General features: G+C 37.5%; 2 protein-coding genes across 3 annotated transcripts; both read right to left on the bottom strand.

Moving 5' to 3' along the window:
• Positions 1 to 3,002: 3,002 nt before the first annotated feature.
• Positions 3,003 to 6,491, bottom strand: LOC104597249 (cation/H(+) antiporter 15-like). The gene is made up of 3 exons (XM_088898691.1): positions 6,109 to 6,491; positions 4,743 to 5,744; positions 3,003 to 4,456 (listed from the first exon to the last, which is right to left on the bottom strand). Exons 1-3 carry the CDS (start codon positions 6,445 to 6,447, stop codon positions 3,179 to 3,181), a joined length of 2,619 nt encoding a protein of 872 aa, XP_088754817.1. The 5' UTR covers positions 6,448 to 6,491; the 3' UTR covers positions 3,003 to 3,178.
• Positions 6,492 to 14,868: 8,377 nt separating this feature from the next.
• Positions 14,869 to 18,389, bottom strand: LOC104597355 (cation/H(+) antiporter 15-like). Of its 2 annotated transcripts, XM_010258825.2 has the most exons (4): positions 18,305 to 18,389; positions 18,131 to 18,214; positions 16,962 to 17,963; positions 14,869 to 16,709 (listed from the first exon to the last, which is right to left on the bottom strand). In XM_010258825.2, the coding sequence occupies exons 1-4, from the start codon at positions 18,344 to 18,346 to the stop codon at positions 15,414 to 15,416; spliced, it is 2,424 nt and encodes an 807-aa protein (XP_010257127.2). In that variant the 5' UTR covers positions 18,347 to 18,389; the 3' UTR covers positions 14,869 to 15,413. The 2 variants fall into 2 exon arrangements, with proteins under 2 accessions (XP_010257127.2, XP_088755141.1); XM_088899015.1 differs by having other exon boundaries at positions 14,870 to 16,709; positions 18,131 to 18,389.
• Between the last annotated feature and the right edge of the window lie 3,395 nt (positions 18,390 to 21,784).

The raw sequence follows: 21,784 nt of genomic DNA on the forward strand, positions 1-21,784 counted from the left end.
TATTTTCCATTTTCTTCTTACATTAAAAAGGAAAGAAGAAAAACGTTCTTCGGGGGCTACTCGATCATCCGATGACTAATGCGAGCGAGCTCATTGGTTTGCCGTTTGTGGATAACACATTATGTACTTTCTTTTTCTTTTTTATATAATTTTTCGGCTGCGTGTAAGAGTTGCAGATTTGGAAACCTCTTCCATTTTTCGGTGATCAGCTTGGGTGTTCCGACGATCGATAAATCATTTTTGTTCAAAAAGTGGGAGAAGGGAAAAGAGAGAAGAAATTGTGTAATCAATCAAGGAAGTTGTACTTGGTATTTGGTAACCTCAAATTGTAAAGAAGAAAAGGGTTTTCTTTTCAGAAAAAATAAGCAACTGATTTCCAATTTTTTAATTTTATTAATACCTCAAGCGAACTGACGATGACGAGGTTTGTGCCCCAAATTCGTAAGTCCTAACACAAAAAAAAAAAAAATATATATATATATATATATATATATATATATATATATATATATTACGAAGGTTTAACGATTAATTTGAAATCTAGAGCAGTATATAACGTTGATAGGGCAGGGATTAATTTGGGAGAAGCTTATTGGTTGGATTTGCAGATGTTCTTTAATAGTCATTACTCATCACTGCTGTGAACGTGGGCGTGGCATACACATCAAGAACACTATTCATTGCCTCATCACCTATTGATTGGTGGGCCATATGATCGCTGATAGATGTGATGTTTGGGCCACTGATCTGCCCCCCTTGAGGTTGCACATTGATTGATACAACATCAGTCGCATCTTACGCGGAAAAGTAATTACTTTATGATGGGAACTACAAAAAATATGCGTAATTCACAATTAAGCAGGCTATTGGACCAAGATGGGTCGTGGGATGGAATTATCTTTTAATATTTGAAAATTGTTAACCCAAATGGCAAATGCTCCTCGCATTAGAAAGAGAAATTATGAGAGAGAGAGAGAGAGATTGTTATTGTTGAGGATAAAATCTTCAATCATCCCAGTTATTTTTCTTAATCTCTTAACATTAGTAAATGTATAAAAAATAGATACAATACAATAGAGAAAGTCAGAGACCTCGGAACAGCCTCCCTTCTTCATGTTAGGACAGAAAAAAATGCTTGAAAGCTGGCAATTCCTCTTAAACAAATAAAATAATGTGGAGCTATCATGCTCACATGGAGTTTATTTAAGTAATTTATATTGAAAAATGGGTTAGGCCACAAGCCTTCACTGTTTAATACATCATGGGCTTCCCTTTTATGTATGTATGTATGTTACTCATATAAAAAATGATTTCTTCTTCCCAGATTTGAAATTTGACAGATCCCCATGAATATATAAACATGGAGCCCTGTGCCAACAGTAGTTAAAGAACAAGAAAGGCTCGCCATGTCCAGTTCACGGGTTGGAATGGAATCGATCTTTTTTTCTTTCTTTCCCTGTTTAATTTATGATTTGAAGACACCACAGCTCCTCCCAGAGCCTTACTCTCAATTCTGAGTTTTTCATTTACATGCCCGCACCTATCTACCCAGAATTAATAGTGCTTTCTTCTCTGGTGTGTCTCTCTTTAATACAATTAATTAATTGGGAGACTTCAAATTCTTCAGTATACACAGTTGTGAAAGTTTGGCCATTAGTTAAAAACGCCATTAACTAATAATTATTATTTCAACATCAATGATTTATCCCAAAGTGCTTCAAATAAACGAAAAAAAAAAAGAAAAGGATTAGTCACACTGCACATACAATTTTACAGATGAAGCGACTCTTATATGTGATGTTACCGCACATATTTATATCAATTTGTATTGGTCAAACGCTTTAACTTTGTTTCTACAAAATAAGGAAAATTAATTAGATTCCATCGTACGATGTAAAATGGAGGTGCTATGTTGGAACAAATTTAGTAAAACAATCCTTAATTTATAAAAGATAGTTAGGGTTATTTATTAACTAATAAAATATGTTTGGCCATAATTATTTGTTGTTAGAGGGCCTACCGTATCACGATTCACGGGGTGCTAACTGTTGTGAAAAAAAAAAAAATCATTGAAAAAGTATTTGTGATGGTGTGTCTTTGTTACGACAATAGCTTTCATGAGCTTGGGTTGGGAAAACAATAATGTTTGTAATGGCAATGTCATGTTGCGGCCCAAACACACAGATAAAAGCTACAATCAACTAATCATTGATCTAACAACGTACAATATATGATCTGTGTATATCCAAGAGTTTGGACCGTGTGACTGGGCTTGGGCTCATGCTAACTACGGCCAACTCACGCCAGGTGGTGCAAAGTGACTGGATTTTAATTTGTACGATGGTGTCCCAATACTCACTCCTATCATTAACATTAATGCCGTCCCATTGTGCATGGCGTGGTTGAATCTGCTAAGTTTGAGGTTTGAACCACACCATTTGTATTCTTATATATTATTTATTTATTTTATTTGGCAGGAAGATGATGACGTGGATTTTTTATGTATTTTTTTTAATTTATAAAATCCAATTCACACGTTTCTCTCTCTCTCTCTTATATTTCCCTTTTATCTTTTATCTGTTTTCTTTACCACATAACATGACCAATTACTAGAGTCCACCCATGTTTTAACATTTACAAATCTCGAAACTCCTCCAACTTTCTGTTTTTCTCTTCCACCTAACAACGCTTTACTTAAAATCCTCTCTCCTTTTACTTCAGAGAGAGAGAGAGAGAGAGAGAGAGAGAGAGAGGGTTGCAATGAGCAAAATGGTCCGTCGACAATGGATGTTTGTTAGAGAGGAGAATGGGAACTCTGTGGGCATAAGAAAAACATGAAGTGCAGTGGTTGCTAGGTTGTGGATGCATGCCCAATTGCCCATGTTGACGGTTGAGGAAAGGTGGTACGCACAGAATATTGGTGATGTACGTTAGAAACCTGTTGGAAGCAAAATGTCCAAACTGCTTCTTGATCATCAGCTATTGCTTTCAGTTGCATGAAATACGAAAAAAAAAGGATCGATGTTAGTGAATTCAACAACATTAATAGAATTAACAATGGAGATGGGTCTATCCTTCAATTTACATGTGAAATACACCAGTCTAAATCTAATCTTTTAGTTGGTTGGTGCAGCAGTAACTAATCTAATTTAGAACTGTTTTTCTTTCCCTTAATTCCCTACACCTGATTCAGCTCGGGTTGTACATCTTGAGCCACATTATTATCTGTTTGCACCACATTATTATTATTATTATTATCTTTTTGGACAGTAGTAGTGGGCCGATTAGCCATACTCCTATTAATCAACTTGAAGCCTCTCTTAACTACTCTTAATCGATGCTGCTGAATGACCAAAACTGAAAAGGTCGCTTCCAAATCCTGTGAAGCAAGCATATCTCCGATGACACCAAGCTCTGGGCATTCGCTCCACTCTTTGAGGCCTGATAGGAGTGTGGAGTCTTTGTGTTGGTGTCTCCCAACGATGACAAGGTCATAGCCATGGTGCACCATTCCTCGGATGACGGTAACCAACTCTTCTCCGTCTCTAACCACCTCTTCTCTATATTCAATCCGGTCATTCCCTGCACTGTTGAGCATAAAATCCTCCAGCACGCTTTTGTTCTTATCTGCCTCATTAATGTTGTCGTGATTGTTGTTTCTTTTCGCTGGAAGGAAGTTAATTACAGTCAAGATGACAGTTCGACATCGGGCCATTCGTGCACTGTAGGCCAATGCTTCTCCATCATCAGATCCACCCATGAAGAGTATAGCCACCCGATAAGACAACACTGGATCCAGTAGAAGCTCCGCCGCCGTAAGCCCTCCAAGTATTCGACGATCAACAAGAATTCCGACAGAGCAAGGTGCCTTATCCAAGACTTTTCGGTTCATGGTTTTGAGCCCAGTATTGGGTGTCCATACTGAGCCAGCAACCGTCCATCGCTTGTGAAATGGGAGGATCATGATGATCACTTCATTGTCGAATGCAACTCGGCACACGTCTTCATCCATGGTGAAAAAATGGGAGATGACAGTGAATGGATGGACCATCACATTGCCCTGACTGTGCAATTCGTATTGCTTAAATGCATTCACGATTTGGTCGGATTTACTGGAAATGTGAGATTGGATGGCATGTGCCTCCTCGTGGGGTTCGAGGATGGGGCATGCGCGACCAACAAGCTCAACCAAGTTTAGCACTAAGAGAGATATAGGGCTCTGTTGGGTGGCATGTGAGAACTCAAGGAGATTGATGATGGTGGGTACGCTGTCTTGGCCGTTCACGCACACAAGTATCCGGAGCTCACCATCGCAGTTGTTTTGTTGGATGGTTCTTCTATTGGTGGGTCTGTATTTCTGTGAAGGATCGTAAAGGGTTTTCAGAAGTGGTGTGACAATGCCCATTACAATGACCACTGAGATTATTGCAAGGGTGAATACTTGCTCGTTCAATATCTGTTGGTAATTGGCATAACTAAGTGGTCTTAGTAAATGGAAGATGAAGGAAAAAAGAAAAGAAAAGCATCATATCTCTATCATATGGAGTTCGTTCAGATGAGTTTTTTGTTTTTAACCAACAATTAACCAGGATCCAGGCCTCACGGGCGTATAGTGAAGCTCCCTCCTACAATTTGACTCCAATAGCGAATATAACAGAGGATATCATTAAGGTGATCGATCATCCATTATTAACAAACCCAGAGACCTTGGATCAAGGTTAGGGAGGTGGAGGGAGCTTTACCTTTCCGTCCTTCCATAGATTGTAGATGGTGATCTCAATTATGCCTTTGGCATTGAAAATAATTCCGAGAATCAAAGCATGTTGCTTTGGAATCTTGCAGAAAAGGGAAGGCAACATCACTGCAGCAATCTTGACCAGACTCGATGAGATGACAACAAGCGCCAGAACCCACGAGGCCTTTGGTTGTACGGACGACAAGTTGGTTTTCAAACCACTGACGACGAAGAAGATGGGTAAGAGAAATTCCGACATAACGGTATCCAGCCTCTCTACCAAGGCTGCTCCCAAGGGCGGACCATCTGGCACAGCCAACCCCAGAACCAATGGGCCTAACACCATATGTTGGCCTATGATCTCACTGACAAGTCCGGCCACGAGAACTGCAACAAAGATGGCGAAGATATGAAGCTCTTGCACAGATTTCCCTTCGGGTGTCTGTTTGATAACCCACAACATTGCCGGTCTGACGATGAAGATGATGAACACCACCATTGTTATGGATGTTAACGTCTCCCATATTGCTGGCAGTACTTGATCACCGTGTTGTTTCTGAATTACGAAAGACACCGCTGTTGCGCAGATACCAATTAGGTCCCCATAAAGAGATGAATACATGGCAAGCCGGCCAATATCGGTGTTGAGGATCTTGAGCTCAGCCAGGAGGCCAGAGATAACAGGAAAAGCCGTTATAGACTGGGATGCAGCTACATAAGGAAGCGAATTTTTCAGACCTGTCTCCATGGGGACATATCTTCCTAGGATGAAGGCCATGGATATGGCTACGACCAATGGAAGAAAGAACACCGACAAGCCTAGGGTCATGGCCTTTCGTCCTGTGTGTCTTATCATCGATGGATCCATCTTTACTCCTGCCAAGAACATAAAGAACATGAGGCCAAACCATCCCACCGTATCCAGTACCATTATGCCTGTTGGAGGGAACAAATTTTTCTTAACGATCTCGCTGCGCCCTAGAATTGAGGGACCTAGTATTATACCACCCTGTTAGCATGAAAGAAACAACATTAACACTCAGAAACAACTGAATCAATGTATTACCAATACAATTCTTTATTTTCCTTGTTGTTTCTGTATATGCAATGGCAAGGCAATCCTTGTTGATTGGTATTTGGTTTAGCAAGAAAAACATACGATCGAAGTTGGAATGAGAGCTTGATCAGTTTTTTTTTTTTTTATTATTGAATTTTCTCAACTTTTGTTTTCCTTAATTTGCTCTTATTCATTAAATAAAGTCCAATAAGAAAGAAGTAATCAAATCAAATGTCCTGAGCAATGAAAAAAAAAAAATACTGAAGAGGAGGAGGAGGCAGTAGTAGTGGGTGGGCGATGAACAAGAAGTGCTTACAATGATATGAGAGACGATCGTAGGTTGTCCAAGAGGCTTGAGTAAGAAGGCGGTGGTTCGGAGGGTTATACTTGCAATAGAGACTTGGAACATAATAAGAGGTGCAGAGTAGGTCAATGGGTTATCTCCGAACCAGATGCTGCTCGTGGAGAATACCTTATTCGGAATCTGGCATACAAACAAATTATCACCAAAGATGTGTATCTCCGTTGCGTTGAAGATTTTCACTGCAGGTCCTTCATCCATGGCTGGAGTGGACGGCGAGAAATGAGAAAAAAAAAAAAGGAAAATAACAATGTTGTGGGACAGAAGAGAAAGAAAAAAAATGGGGTGATGCATTGCCTGGCTGGTTCAGAGTTGAGAGTCGAGAGTTAAGAGAGATTGATGGATTGGAAGGACGAGCGGAATGGGAGGTGGTCAAACCAACCTCATCTGATGTTTTTTTTTATGTATCTGTTGACTCTAACTTGTTGATTGCTGACTTTTGTCCAACAGGGTCTTTGTGGTCCATGTTACGGCCCATTGTTAGTCTGCCCATAACTATCAGAAAGCCCAGATCCTCAGTCTACACTCTCGACAAAGAGCGTCTTATAATATGGCCTAGGTAGCCCCATTACACAAACCTTCTTGTTGGATGCTTAAACTGCCTTTCCCCTTTCCCTAATTTTTTTTAGATTTTTATTTATTGGGTAAAAACTTAAACCTCCCTTCATGTTTCTCATAAATACTGTAACCTCCCCTCTTTTTTTGAAATGCACTAAGACCTCCCCTATTAGAGGGAATCAATCAAAAGTCTTTTTTGCCATTGATAATTCTTTAATAACCAAAGGTAAGGGTGTCCATTATACGGTTCAATCCACAAAATCGAACCAAACCAAATCGAAATTGTGGTTTAATTTGGTTTATAACTATAAACGGTTTGGTTTGGTTTGAGAATTTTTTAAATTACAGTTTATGGTTTCGGTTTGGTTTATTAAATTTTATAAACCGAACCAAACTATATCTCAATTGCAAACAAGATTTGTAATGTTTTTAAGGCTCAGTTTGAAAGGAGTACAAATACAAATATATACAGTGTAAATACATACAAAATACAAGGTTTCCCACTCTATATATTTAAATTCGTACTCCTTCCAAACTAAGCCTAACTTCGTTATCGGATTCCCCTGATTTATTGGGACCTTCTTTTTTCTACTGCAGATGCCTATCCATGATTTCGTTTTCGTCATCTAGAAAAATCAGAAAAGAAACAACTAATATAAAAGCAAAGAAATAGAGATACATAGAGAAAACGATCCAATAATTAAAAGCCCGCTACAAGAAAAGAAGTATTTAACAGGTTTTGAAGAAAAAAGAAATTGAAAAGTCAAAAGAAAAATTCCCTTGATAATTTATATTTTTCCCTGTAATTAAGCTAGAAAGTTGTTTAAGATTTAAACTTTTTTACAACTCCTCTGTTTTGAACAGATCAACCAACGCTCCCCCTTTATTTTTATTCCTCTTTCTCTGATCCCTTTTATACCTTTCTTTTCATTCTGTCTCTTTCCCTCTCTCCCTCTATTACCACCGCTGAGCATGAAACTTGACTTGATTGAACAGGCCTTGGTTCCCTCATTTTTCTTCCTTTGTCTCCTTATTTTCTTTCTTCTTTACAACTGCTAAACCAGGATACATGTACGTTATCTAAAACCTGGGACTTGAACCTATAATCATTCCTAGGTTATAACCTGGAATTTCTGGGTATTCACTTCTATTTCCTGCACTAATAAGTTAGATTTGGTTGAATTGCCTAGTAAAAAAAAGAAAAAAAAGAAAAAGAAAAGATCACATGCAAAAAGGGGGCAAAACTGGGTTTCTGAAAATTTTCATACGAACATAACGTCAAATATAAACAGATTGCTAGAGTAGGGGAGGTCTTTCTATCATAAATTATCCAAAAAGGTAGGCCTAAGTCCACTTTGAAAAGATAGGGGAGGTTTTAGTATTTAGGTGAAAGATCAAGGGAGGTTTAAGTTTTTTTGCCCTTTCTTATTTTAGAATAGTGTTTTTTTTTTCTGTTTTTCAAGTTGCAACCCATTGTGATCGAACCGAGTTATATTTCACCATCGAATCGACCATAATGATTGAACCCACCACGACTTAGGCCTCCTCTGAGTCAATACATAGTTCTATTAGTTTAGATTTAGGAATCAAAATGTACGGGATCATGATTCGATTCTTATTCGAGATTTAGGAATCAAAATGTACGGATAAAAAATAGGATATATTTAAAAAAAGACCAAATTTGGATCTCCCCTATCCGATCTAATTATATTTGTACTTTGTGATAGGGGTGGCAAAATGATTTAGATCAACGTGTATGGATGCCACCAGCGTGGCTACTAGAGGGCTTCGAGGGTTTCTCGTCCCGGAAGACATGGGGTACCCTTGACTGAGAATCAATGGTAATCGACGGCGAGCGAGACGGAGATCTCTCAAAAATCATTGATTGAATCGGTTTGGCTGAGTGATAGGATTGAATTGGTGGGAACCAACAACAACAATCCTGTCACGGGAGATAGGGTTCTTACTGCAACTCCACCATCCACCAGCTTCGATTTGATATTATTTTTAAGTTTTATTGTCACTGAAAAATCCAAAAGATCAAGAGAGATGAGGTTTAAATCGGTCGGGAGGGGGGGGGGGTTCTATTTGCTCCGGCGCACGATCGAGAGAGATGGAGTTTGAATCGGTGGGGGGTTCTATCTGCTTCAACGCACGACAGACAGGGTTCTTACTGCAACTTACTACTCCGATGCTCGTAGCATTCGGGAGGCATTTGAGGGGCTTCTTACTGCTCCGATGCTCGAAGCATTCGAGAGGCATTTGAGGGGGTTCTTGCTGCAACTTAATGCTCCGACTCTCGAAGCATTCGGGAGGCATTTGAGGGGGGTTCTATCTGTTGGTTTTGTCGATGTTGAAGTTCTGGTTTACAACGCATTCCAGCCAGATTCATGGCACCCCACCAACTTCACCGATATCCCCATTAAATAATTCGAGAAATCCCTTGCCGTTTGTACCATCAGCTCTTTCCACTATCTCCAACAGAAAATTGTCCTAGCACAAAATATTTGTCCTGGATTTTTTATTTCCTTTTATGATTTTCTTTCTGGGATTTGTGATTGTGTGAAGTTTCTGCCAGGCATGATTTTATCCTCTTCAGCGGCTGCTCTGTTTCTCTCTTTCTCTCTCTCCCTCTCTGTATGTGGAAGATCTCTAACGAGAAACCTTTCAGTTTCAACTGGAGAATTATCGGCTTTACCCGTGGAGAATTGTCCTATAAAACCCCGAGAATGAACCAGAGGAAAATCCCTAATTCCGCTAAAAATTTCTGTCTCCTCAGTGTTTTATTTTGAAAATTTGAAAAACAATGGAGGGTAAATTTATAATTTTGCTTTTTCTATCAATATTTAATGATGATGACAATTATCATGAAAATTGGAGATATTTTAAGACAATAATTAAACATTAAAAGTACAATTTGTCAATTAACTAAATAGTAAAAATAGTTTAAGAAATTTGGCCTTAATAATTTATTAAATGTTATAGAACGATTGATAGTTAAATGAGATCAAATCAGATTTGGATATGTGACATCTTAATGGGTTCGAATTTAAATTAACCTCTGAAAACCAATCAGATCATCGGATCAGAGCAGATAATAGGATTTATATTATATGATCAGATTCCAATACTTCGATTTGAATCCCATTCAATGTATTTGCATCCCTATTTAGACTTAGAGGATGATATAAGGGTTTTTAGCATAGAATGGCAACTTTTGGGTTATAATATCAATAAAAATAATATATTTAAAAAACTTTCAAAAATAGGTTAACTTCTTAAAAATAATATCAATAAAGGGTAAAAACACTATTTATCTTATTCTTCTTGCCATTTGTTCACTAGAGTCATCGTTCGCCACCGTCCACCATCACCTGCCATTGTCGTATGCTGCTGTCCGTCGCTTTCTCCAGCAATGTTGCCAGAGGTAGAGGTGGTAGCGTTGGACAAAGAAACCACCAACGCTGCTGCCACCGCCACCTCTACCTCCGGCAACGTTGCTGGAGGCTGAGGCGGATGCAGAGGTGGGTGGAGGCAGCGGCGGGTGGCAGAGGACGGCGGTAGCAGGTGGTGGCAGGCGGCGACTCTGATGAACAATTGGCAAGAAGAAGAAGATGAATAGTATTTTTTTTTGCCCTTTATTGATATTATTTTTAAAAAATTAACCTATTTTTTTAATATATTACTTTTATTGATATTAAATCCCAAAAATTGCCCTTACATGCTATTTAGTGTTTGTTCTTTGAAAACCATCTGCTATTCAACACGTGGAGATGTTGCTACTTAAGAGCACAATGGCATGGTGTCTGTCACCAGGCAGAAGATCCTGGGTTGATTTTGGGTACCCATTACATATGTTGGAGCCGATTTTGGGGATAGTGAGACTGGTTGCGCTTGGGCCCGCACAATACTTTTGATTCTTGATCAGCTTTGTTGACTTTTATCAATCAACTGTATTGCGAGGCTTTTAGATTGGCTATGGCTAATTAATTTCAACATAATTTCCCATTCATTTTACAGCTTGAATGTTAATGAATAATAGTGGTGGATAAAAGGAGTCAACTGGGATTAACTGAACACGATGGCTGCTTAATAGGCCATTATCATTGGTTCCACGGCTTACCCAAGCCCAACAACCATTTCGCCCAGCTAATCAGGAATTCGGTTAGGGACCCCGATATTCTTAACTGCGTCGTCAAGGGGACACAATTTGGGATGGGCTTTAAGTGAGAGACCAAAATATAATAACGATCCAAAATATCTGAACCCCCCATTATTGGATGCCATCTGACTTTAGGGAAAAAATCAAACAGCCCAGAAGAGGAGTTGGCAGGCCCAAATGTAACGCTTTGTTTGGCTTGATCCCTTCCTTTCCCACCAATTATTACTATCAACTCAGCTTAATTATTTTTAACAAGGGGATGATGCGATTTAAATTTGAGCAGCTAGAAGGGACATCAAATCAATCCCCTACAAGATTGCCCTCCACAGCACATCCCTGCCGTGTATTAGAACATCTTCCAATGATAATATTAAAAATAATGATGTTATCATCGGGCTATGTTTTTAATACACGGCGGGAATGTGCTGTGGGACGTTGTGGGGGGCTGATTTGAACTAGTTAGAAGGATCCAACCCCAACTGGGTTCATGGTACGGTGATCTGTATTAATGCCAACTTATCATTGTGTTCTAAGCTGTGCGAGACCCAATTTTTATAGGTCTTTCTTTATTTTATGGCCTATTTAGAATAGTCTTGAAAGATTAAATTGAAGTCCACTGCTGGCATGGTTATTGAGAGAGAGAGAGAGATGAACCTGGGATTGGGAGCCTGCCCATTAAGATCATATGTAATTATTCAGATATTTTGTATTAATCTATGATGGGAAATAAATATCTATATGATATATAAAAGTGTGAATGCAAAGTGCAAGTTTTTTGGATTAAAATTATCCTCTATTTGTAAGGTGCTAGCCAGTTGTAGCAGAGACTTAGGATTGAATTCCGCATGCACCTGGTTGGGGGATGGGCTACCTCCATTGTGTAGCCATCCAAAGGAAATAAAAAAAAAGACCCTTTATTTCTTTGTTTAAAAAAGGGTATAAAAGTCATTTTATTATAGCTTTTATGACTATTAAAATGCTCATATTTTTGTATTTAGTCCATCTTTAATTGTAAGGGTTGAAAATGTAAGTTCAGTTATTACTTTCCACCTCGTTTAATCCATTCTCATTCTGTCTTATATTAAAAAGTATTAACTCCCATATTCTCTTATTAAATCCTATATTTAAGTTATTTTCACTAATGAATGCTACTAATTAGATTTATATCAATATTTTAACAATATAAATCCATATATTTTAAACCTAACTCAAAAATAAAATCATTCTATATCCAAGTGGTGGTTAAGAAATTAAACCATCTTAATCAAATTGATCAACCTATGAAGTTATAGTTAGGTAATAAAATTTTTAAAATAGTAATAAATATAGAAAATTACAAAAATGTAGACAAAATTAGACACATTTATGATATTTTTGTTAATCAAATTAAAAAAATAAGTGTAATAAACAAGAATTATTTTTATTGGTAATGAAAATGAAATACATAATTTAGAAATGACCAAAAATGAAATTATTTTATTGTTTGGCAAAGATCAATAATTCAACTTTCAGGTAAAAATGTTTGCATTTAATGTCATAAATAAATAATAAAAATTAATAAAGTGTAAAAATATAAAATGAAAAAATACATCAATTTTGCAAAACAAAATCCAAACACATGTATCATATTATATAATTATCATATTAAACAAAAAAATAAGTGTGACATAGTGACATCATAATTATTTTTACACAAAAATACAAAAAAAAACTTAAAGAAAAAAATGAACACATCTATAATTCTATGGTGAATTTAGTCCCTATTTAAACTACTACTTTTCACCACATTCTATTTAAATCTTATATTTCTTTGATAAATGAACCAAAAAACAAAAAGATACACAAAAAATGATAAAAGATTACAGAAATAAGAATCTACCCAAGTATGTAGGCCTATGGATTATACTTGAAACTTCACAACTCGATCCAATTATCACATATTTGGATGAATCGTTTATGTGATCAGATTTAGATTTTGCAATAAGCATTTGATTAACAATAAAACAAAAATAATACATATTTATCAAAAATTTTGGATATATTATTAATATCATTATCAACATATAAAGTTGCCATGTGCACGCTTACTTGTATGTTTAAAAGAAGAACTAGCTGAACATAATAGTTGTTAAACAGGCTGTAAAACCATTGATAAAACTCCATGCATGAGACCTACAACCATTTAACTTTTCATTATGGGCCCCATGTGTTTTATGACTGGCATGGGGCATTATCATTGGTCCCACAATCCATTGAATAGCCATCGTGTTTGGCTAATCTGAATTCATAGGTGAAGTAACCCCGTACACATAATATAACAATTTGCAAGAGGATGGAAAGTTAGTTAATTTTTTTGGCCATGCCCATTCAAATTTAAACAAATACACAATCCAACCTTGCCCAAGTTCTACTCCTTATCATTACATGTAGGGGTGTTCATAGGTCGGGTTAGGTCAATTTTAAGGATTCTATTTAATTGATCCGACCTGGTCAAGTTGCTTGTTTACCAAATTGAAACCGACACAAACATGAAGGGTCGGTTTGGAATATACCTAAGAGTTGTGTCAAGACAGAAACAACCAATTAAAAAGAAAGATAATTACTAATTATATAATGGATATTTTAAGGTATAGGTATGTGTTCGGTTTGGTTTGGGTCAGTTTTGATTTTTAAATGTTAAACCGCAACCAAACTGATCTCTTGATTTATTTCAATTCAGTAACCCAAACCGACTGACATCTTTAAAAAATGAACCAGTTGAATCGGTCCAAATTGGTCTGTTTAATTTGACTCAAATTATGAACACCCCTAATTACATATAGATTTGGAGCACCGGATATAAGGATCAGACTTGTTGGAAAACTGGTTAGGTTTTTCAACCGTGTTCAAGTGTGAAGGGTTTTGCAAATCAAATTATCTTTGTTTTTCTCTTAAAGCTTGGTCCCCTAACTATTTTATTCTTTTTTATTCAATCTCTTTGCAGAAACGAGAACGCATTTTCATTGGTATTTGTTGAGAGGTGGGGCTATTTAGGTGGGTGGGCTTTGGGCAGTGGAAATCTCTTGATTGATAAATCAAGAGTCGGGTAGTGAGATTGAAGAGGCATGACAACTTTTAGTATTTGTGTTGAGGACTAAATTGGGTTCGGGTTTATTGGATCTACCCGATGAATTGACAGCCTTATTTGATAAATGGAAGTGCGGTAGGATCTTTAACTCTTTGTAGTGGAGACCTGGATATGGTATCAAATAAGATGTGCAACTCCTGGTTCAAAGAGAAGACCTGGTTGCACATTTTCTTATTGGTTCAAAGTGGGAGTATCCTGAATTGGCCTCCACAAGCCCATAACCTCCGCAATAGAGGCCCTGCATTGACTTCAGTAGGAAAGGACGATGATGTCCCCGAGATCTTGTGAGATGAAGAAAATGTCCTCAGGAGAGCCACGTATCGTCTTTCGGTGGCGTGGTCAATATTATCTGTATCAATTATCATAAACAATTATGGAGAATAATTTCGTCATAGGAACCCTACTATTGTGCAGGGTCGTGATGCTAAACCTTTTATTTGCTCACTTCCCAAACTGAGTGCAAATGCAAGGTTTAGAATTACCGTATTCACGAGAGTAATCCCATATTATCAGTATAAATAATAATTTTCTTTAGACTGTGTTTGGAAATGATGCAAATAAGTGTGAATGTAAATATGTAGTGTAAAACGGTTCATATAAATTGTTAAATCGGGCTAATTTTGCATTGACAAATTTACATTCTTATCAAACAGAATTTTAGCTGTAGTGGATGCAAACAATAATTTCAATAAAGCATATGTTTTTCTTTTTTTTTTATCAAAAGCCCACTTGAATGCAATTTTACTTTTTTTTTATTGATGTATTTTTACATTTTATTATCAATGTAAATATACATTGGTCTGTTATTTGTCAATACATAAATGTAAATGTAATGTTGTCAAACACAGGCAAAAGTGAACCAGAGTATAAGTTTACCTGACCAGGGATTTATACTCCATTTGCATCGTTTCCAAATGCAACCTTAATTTTTTTTTTTCATTTTCTGCACCTTATAATAAAATAAAAAATTAATGTCACCAAATCAGTTCCCATTGTGTATTGTTGCATATTATTTTCAATCATAGAAAAGAAAAGAGAAAAGGGTATCAATTTTATGCTGCCGGATCTCTGCCTGTTACATACATGTATAATCTCATGAGAGTGGGTATTTAATTTAGGAGTGTAATGATAGGCAATGGGATGCAGAGCAAGCAAATGGAAGTAAAGGATCAAGCAGTGTTGTTGTAAGAGGAGAAAAGAAAAAATAAAGAGTTTTTTGACAAGGAATTTAGTAATTAAAATTTCTACGAGCTAAATGAACAAATGTTTTCTTTCTTTAAAAAATATTTATGCTTTTTACATGATGATGATGACGATGAATCCTCCATTCCCCCAGAAGTTGCAGTTGGAAATGTTTGTGGGGGACGGGACGGAGGAGGATGTAGGATATATGGGTAGGCTAAAGGCTAAAGGCTAGAAAATGCTATTCCTGTACATTTTACTTTGAGTTTGAGTTTGACCCATCATAAACCTTTGCTTCTCTTCATCATCCGTCTCATCGTGAATAGCGAACGACTTCATCTTATTTCTAGCGAGTGACCTAGCGTTAACGTTAATGGGGGTGTCGTCGTTCCCAACAAATCCTAGTCCTACCACTCTGGCCTGTTGTTGCACTACCAAAACTGAGACTTTACCGTCGAAATCAGTAGAGGCGAGCATGTCTCCGATGGTTCCCAACTCCGGACACTCATTCCAGTCGGTAAGGCCCATTAAAAACGGCGAATTCTTCTTGCGTTGTCCTCCCACGATCATTAGTTCATAGGAATTCCGCATTCCCAGTATCGCATTCACCGTTCCCTCCCCATCTTTCACCACCTCCTCCCTGTACATGATGCGTTCATTCCCCATATTACTCAGCCTAAACTCATTCAATGCCTCCCCGTCGAATTTCTTCTCCCTGTCAGTATTGCTCCTGTCATTGATGGCTACGAACCGAACCACGGTGAGCCTGACGCTTCGTTGTCGAGCCATACGTGCACTATAGGCTAGAGCCTCTCGATCATCCGCTCCGCCCAGGAAGAGCACTGCAACTTTGTAAGACGACAAACACGAGAGCACGGACCTGGAGCCATTGAGAACACCCCGGTCTATAAGGATGCCAACAGAGCAGGGGGCCTTATCGAGCACATTACAATTAAGATTCCTGACCGCAGCCTTCACCGACCCAACCCTGCCATCAACCGCCCATTGCTTGTGAAAAGGAAGGATTATGATGGAGGTCTTCTTGTCGGCAGCCATTGAACATACGTATTCGTGCATGGACACATATGGAGACATGGCGATGAAGGGCTGCAGGATAACACGGTCTCTGTTTTGCTGTTCGTAATAACTGAAAGCATTTAAGATACGTTCCGAGTTCAGTCCGGTGGATGCTGAGAGCGATTTGTTCTGTTGTACATGGGACACAAGGAAAGGAGTAGAGCGGCCCACTAACTCTACCAGTTGTAGAATGAAAACAAATATGGGTTTATCTTTTGTGGCATTTGAGGCTTCCAGGAGATTGATAATGGTGGGTACGTTGTCTTGGTTGTGGACGCACACAAGTATTCGGAACTCTGTTTCGTGTTTTGAGTGTTCGATGGTCCTTCTCTTGCAGGAGAGGTATTTCCTTGAGCGTTTGCGATACAAGATTTTCACTAAGGGTGAAATGCTCCCTGTTACCAACAACACCAAGATGATCAGGGCTGAGTAGGTGTCCTCGTTTAATATCTGCACATCAAAAAAAGTATACCCTAATTAAGAAAGATGGCATCCTCCCCCATCGATCTTCATGTATATAATTTGGCGAATTGTTCGTTAAAAAGTTTTTCTTTAATTACTTTCCAATGAAGGACAGAGAAGTGAAGCATGCATGTATTCCAGTTCTACTGTCATGCATATGTTATTTAATCAATTACTTAATCGATTTCAGCAGGAAAGAGGTTGAGAGTCTTGAGACTTGAGAGAGAGAGAGAGCATCACCTTTTTATCCCTCCAGATGCCATAGGTGATAATTTCGATGATTCCATTAACATTCATGACGAGGCCAATCAAGAGAGCTTCGCGAATTGGTACCTTGAAGCAGAGGGAAGGCACCATGGCTGCTGCTATCTTTCCCAATGAGCTAACTAGGACAACTAGCGACATGATCTCTATAGTCTCCATGTGTATGCTACGCACATTAGTCTGCATTCCGATGATAACGAAGTTGATTGGAAAGAACAAACATGTAGTGATGAGGTCAAGCCTGTCCACTAAAGTGGAGCCTATAGGAGGTCCAACTGGTACAGCAATCCCCAAAATTAAAGGCCCAAATAGGTAACGTTGACCAATGGTGTCGCTTATGAGGGTGGATACCAGCAATGTTATAAGGATAGATGCAATGTACCCCTCCTTCACTGGTTCTCCCTGTGGGGTGTTCCGGCTAACCCACATTAAGGTTGGCCGGAAAACCAGAAAAATGAAGCCCACCATGGCCACACACGACAAAGCAGAGTATAGCCAAGTTAAACGTCCAAATCCTGCATTTCCAACGTCCAGGGCATGAATGATGGCCATGGTAAACCAATTGCATACGTCCAGGATCATGGAAGAAGACATGGCCAGGTGGCCAAAGTCGGAATTAAGTAACCTGAGCTCCGACAAAAGGGAACATACAACTGGAAATATCATCACCGACTGTGTTGCTGCTAAAACGGGAACCAATGTCCCTAAGTTTTCCCCCATGGGGATAAAATACCTGATAAACAAGCTGAGGGGCGGACCCAGGATGTATGGAGAGAGGAAGACTGATATCCCTATAGCCACTGCAGTCCTTCCTGATTTTGTTATCATGGTGAAGTCCGTCTTCACTCCCACCAGAAAGTGGAAAAGAATGACACCGAAGCTTGCTATTGTATCCAATGTCGTTTTCGATCTTATGGGGAACAGAACCGAAGGAATCCTGGTGCGCTCTACCAACGAAGGACCAAGAATTATACCTCCCTGTACAGAGAATTAAACAGATCGAGTTTTTTTTTCTCTTTTTTTTTTAAAAAAAAAAAAGTCACCCAAACAATTAAGAATATCGTATTGATTATATGATTTATATATACAAGGATTAGGGTTCGTAGGAGAAAGAAGACGTCGGCCCCGCCAGGAAACGTACGTACCATAATTTGCATGATGATCATAGGTTGTTTAATTGGCTTTAGGACTAGTTCCATCGCTCTCCATGAAAGGGAAGTTGTGACTACCTGCAACATTAAAAGCGGTGCTGCGTATTGAAGAGGGTTTTGTCCAAACCAAACCCCATTGGAATTAATCTTCGTAGGACATTGGCATACCATCTTATTCTGAAACAGAAATGTGTCATTTACGGGATCCATGCTCCACGGCGGCACTGGGTCGTAGAAGTTGACGTCAAGCAGAAAATCGAAGCTGAGAAGAAAGAGAAATCCAAACACAAAGGATAATTGAGTTATTAAGGGGAACGAATGGGCGGGCGAGAGAAACCCAAGGAGGTCAACGTAACGCATTTAGGCGTTGAATTTTGACCACTGACTTATGGTCAATATAATGCAGCTAAATTAGATTTTTTTTTTAATGGTCGAACATCCAAGCATGGTTTTTAAAACCGAACCGGTCAGGGGTCCGGTTGCTGGGTCGAACGGTCCGACCGTTCGAACCGAACACTCGACCCATTTTGATAGAAAAATAAAAAAACAAAAAAAAAATCAAAAAAATAAACAACGGTGTAAACCGTTCGAACGGTTAACCACCCGGTTCAGCGGTTCACTGACCAAAATCAACAGTTTTGGAGGGAAATCCGGTTTTTGGGGAAAACAAAACCGGTCACCTGATCGATTCCTGGTTTGTCCGGTCCAGTATGGGAGTGCAAATAAAAAAAATGCAAATTAGAAATTTTGGTTTAATTTTGTTTTGGATTTTATTTTATTCCATTTTTGGGACTTATTTTATTTTATTTTTATTGCAACCAAACAATGTAGGGTATTTGAATAAAAAATAAATTAAAACTTGTACCCAAATCATTTGCACTACCATAGTTTTGCATCAGTGCAAATGAATTTACACTGCAACCAAACACAACCTTAAGAAATTATCATTTTGGTTCTATTTTATATAAAATTCCATATTACCCTTTTATTTTCTAGACAATTGACATCACACGATTTTAAAAGAATTTGAAAGGACAACCCTCCCTTGCCAATTGGATTGGATTTGGTCCAATCTGATCTAGTCCAATGTAAGTCCATTATAAATGGACCAGGTCCAATCCAATCCATTGAATATTTTGGACCATTTCAATTCAGTGCTTAGACTGTCCAATCTATTCAAATTCGTTTTGATTTAGATTGGTTTCAACCTAAACCCGGTTCATTGACACCTATGTTCTTATCTTATATTAATGAATCAGATATTGGCTTAATCCAACCCAATCCAATCCAATATAAATTTATCACTAACGCACCAGGTCCAATCCAATCTAATAAGTATATATTTTGGACTGGATGGGGCCCAATCCAAAACTGGTTCATTGACACCCTTATTTGCATATACTTTGTTATCTCATTGGGAAGCATTATTAATCAACTTGTGTGCAAATATTAATCATATAGATATATGGTATGAATTTGGATATGCTCTTCACGGGAAAACATCTCACATCAACTTCACACCTGGATGTAGCCATGCATTGGGAATATCTCCCTATGCAAGTGTTGTAAAATAGGTCCGTGGCACACTTTATAGAGTAAATTCGGATTCATATGGTATTTGAATTCCACTTTTGAGTTCGGATCTGCTCCTCGCACCGACCTCAGCTCACGGCACAAATCAGGGAACATCTCCATCATGAATAAAAACAACACACAGACAGGTATGGGGGATGTTCCCAATGTACGGCTGATTTTAGATTCGAACTCTCAACTTTTGTGATCTACACTGAACTCAAAGCATGTATCCCCTTTATATATCATATATTATAGATTGTAGATATAAATAGACGCAGGAAGAGAAATAAAATATTTTTATATTTCCGAGATGAACCACCCTCCGGTGTGGAACTCCCATGGTGTATTTGATCCCTATTGTCTGTTCCTCAAATAAGTCGGCTTTTTAACCACTATACATTGTTTTACATTATTATGGATATTCCATTCTGAAAGTTGAATCGGCCAAAGCCCTCGCCTCATTTCTACCCCACAGGTTTCTTGTAGAATGATTACTGATATCCCTATTGATTGATTGTATTTTTTTTAATTATAATTGCTTTTAGTATATTTTTTAATTATGACATGATGCTCGCAAGTCTTGCATACAGTTTGATCATTTTTAGTCTTATTTATATAATATTTAGTTTTTAATTATAATCTGAATTCAATTTGAATCCACTAAAGATCTGATGCATATGATTCAATTCAAATTCAAATATAAATAAATCAAATTTGGATATATTTATATCTGATTCGATCCAATCCATTTGCAGCCCTAATAGCAACATAGAGACCCTTTCATAACTCTACAAATTGCAAACACCAGAGTTGCTACATTGCATGTGATCGCATGCAATTAGAAGGAAATGCTGTATTGGGTGCCATTAGAGAAGAATATGATATTAAAATCATAACAATAACAAATTAAAGTGTAAATTACAGATTACAACCCTGTACTTTGGGGATAGTGAAAGTTAGCCCCAAACTTTCATTTACAACAAAGACCCCCTAAACTTTTAGATTTTGATACTTTCCCCTGCTTTGTTAATATGGCTAATGGAATAAGTTTACTAAGACTCCTTTTAACTTAACTAGAAAAATGGGTTTTGAAATTCTAGACCCTACACGCCTCCCTAAATTTCCTAACTTGTACTTGCCCTAAAACTTGTTCTACGTTGGATTTTGAGAATCCAAACCCTCCCCACACAAGAAGATGCAGAACCCTCCATGACACTACCCTCTCTGCATTCAAGGGTAGGGCGGGTTGGGTTTACGATATGCATATAATTTTCTATTATTTATTGTTATACATAAGCAATAAATAAGTAAAGTAATGTGAGCAAATGACAAAATTTCCAATATTTGGTTAAGATATGTAAAAATACATAAATAGTCAATTATCCTTCACATAAAGTTTAAAATATTATTAAATTCAACATCTAGTTAATACATAAAGTTCATTTGCTTTTCAACAATATACAAGTTGGGGAGGGTTGGGTTTAACCTAATAGTGTACCCTACCATACCTTACCCAGTTCTGGCCTGATTCTCTATCTTCTCTACCAAATTAGAGAGTTGGTTGTATTAAATTCAGTGGTTGGTTGCATTATCCTTTTTTAAATGCTTATACAATAAGCACTTATTCAATTTTTTTCTTCCTAAATTATCTCTAGTTGAACTTTAAAATACCACTTATAAAATTATCCCTAGTTGAATTTTATAAAAGTACTTTTATGAAAGCACTTTTAAAAAAGTAATTTTATGAAAGATCTTTTATAAAAGTATTTTCATAAAAGTACTTTTATAAAATTGATTTCATAAAATTACTTTTGCAAAAGCAGTTTTGCAAAAGTACTTTTATAAAAGTGCTTTCATAAAAGTGTTTTTGAAAAAGTAGTTTAGCTAAAGTGCTTTTAAATGATATATTTTGAAAATTTGAAAGAAAATGAAGGACAAAATAGTCACAAATGCTTATTTAAGTGCTTATTAGAGAAAAAGACTACCAAACACCCAATACAAAATATACAAAATAAGTGCTTATTTTAAAAAATAAGCACTTGAAAATATTGGGTGCCAAATGCAAATAAATAC

This window comes from Nelumbo nucifera, chromosome 2 (genome assembly GCF_055504915.1).
Source record: "Nelumbo nucifera cultivar China Antique chromosome 2, China Antique-T2T, whole genome shotgun sequence".
NCBI classification, from domain to species: domain Eukaryota; kingdom Viridiplantae; phylum Streptophyta; class Magnoliopsida; order Proteales; family Nelumbonaceae; genus Nelumbo; species Nelumbo nucifera.

Bases quoted from the DNA above. Each gene is read 5' to 3' on its own strand.
- LOC104597249 (XM_088898691.1), bottom strand. From the start codon at position 6,447: ATGCATCACCCCATTTTTTTTCTTTCTCTTCTGTCCCACAACATTGTT. The intron at 5,745-6,108 runs GTAAGCACTTCT...TCATGCTAACAG, and splicing joins CGATCGTCTCTCATATCATT to GGTGGTATAATACTAGGTCC. The intron at 4,457-4,742 runs GTAAAGCTCCCT...AATTACCAACAG, and splicing joins ATCTATGGAAGGACGGAAAG to ATATTGAACGAGCAAGTATT.
- LOC104597355 (XM_088899015.1), bottom strand. From the start codon at position 18,346: ATGGATCCCGTAAATGACACATTTCTGTTTCAGAATAAGATGGTATGC. The intron at 17,964-18,130 runs GTACGTACGTTT...TTCTCTGTACAG, and splicing joins TGATCATCATGCAAATTATG to GGAGGTATAATTCTTGGTCC. The intron at 16,710-16,961 runs GTGATGCTCTCT...TTTGATGTGCAG, and splicing joins GCATCTGGAGGGATAAAAAG to ATATTAAACGAGGACACCTA.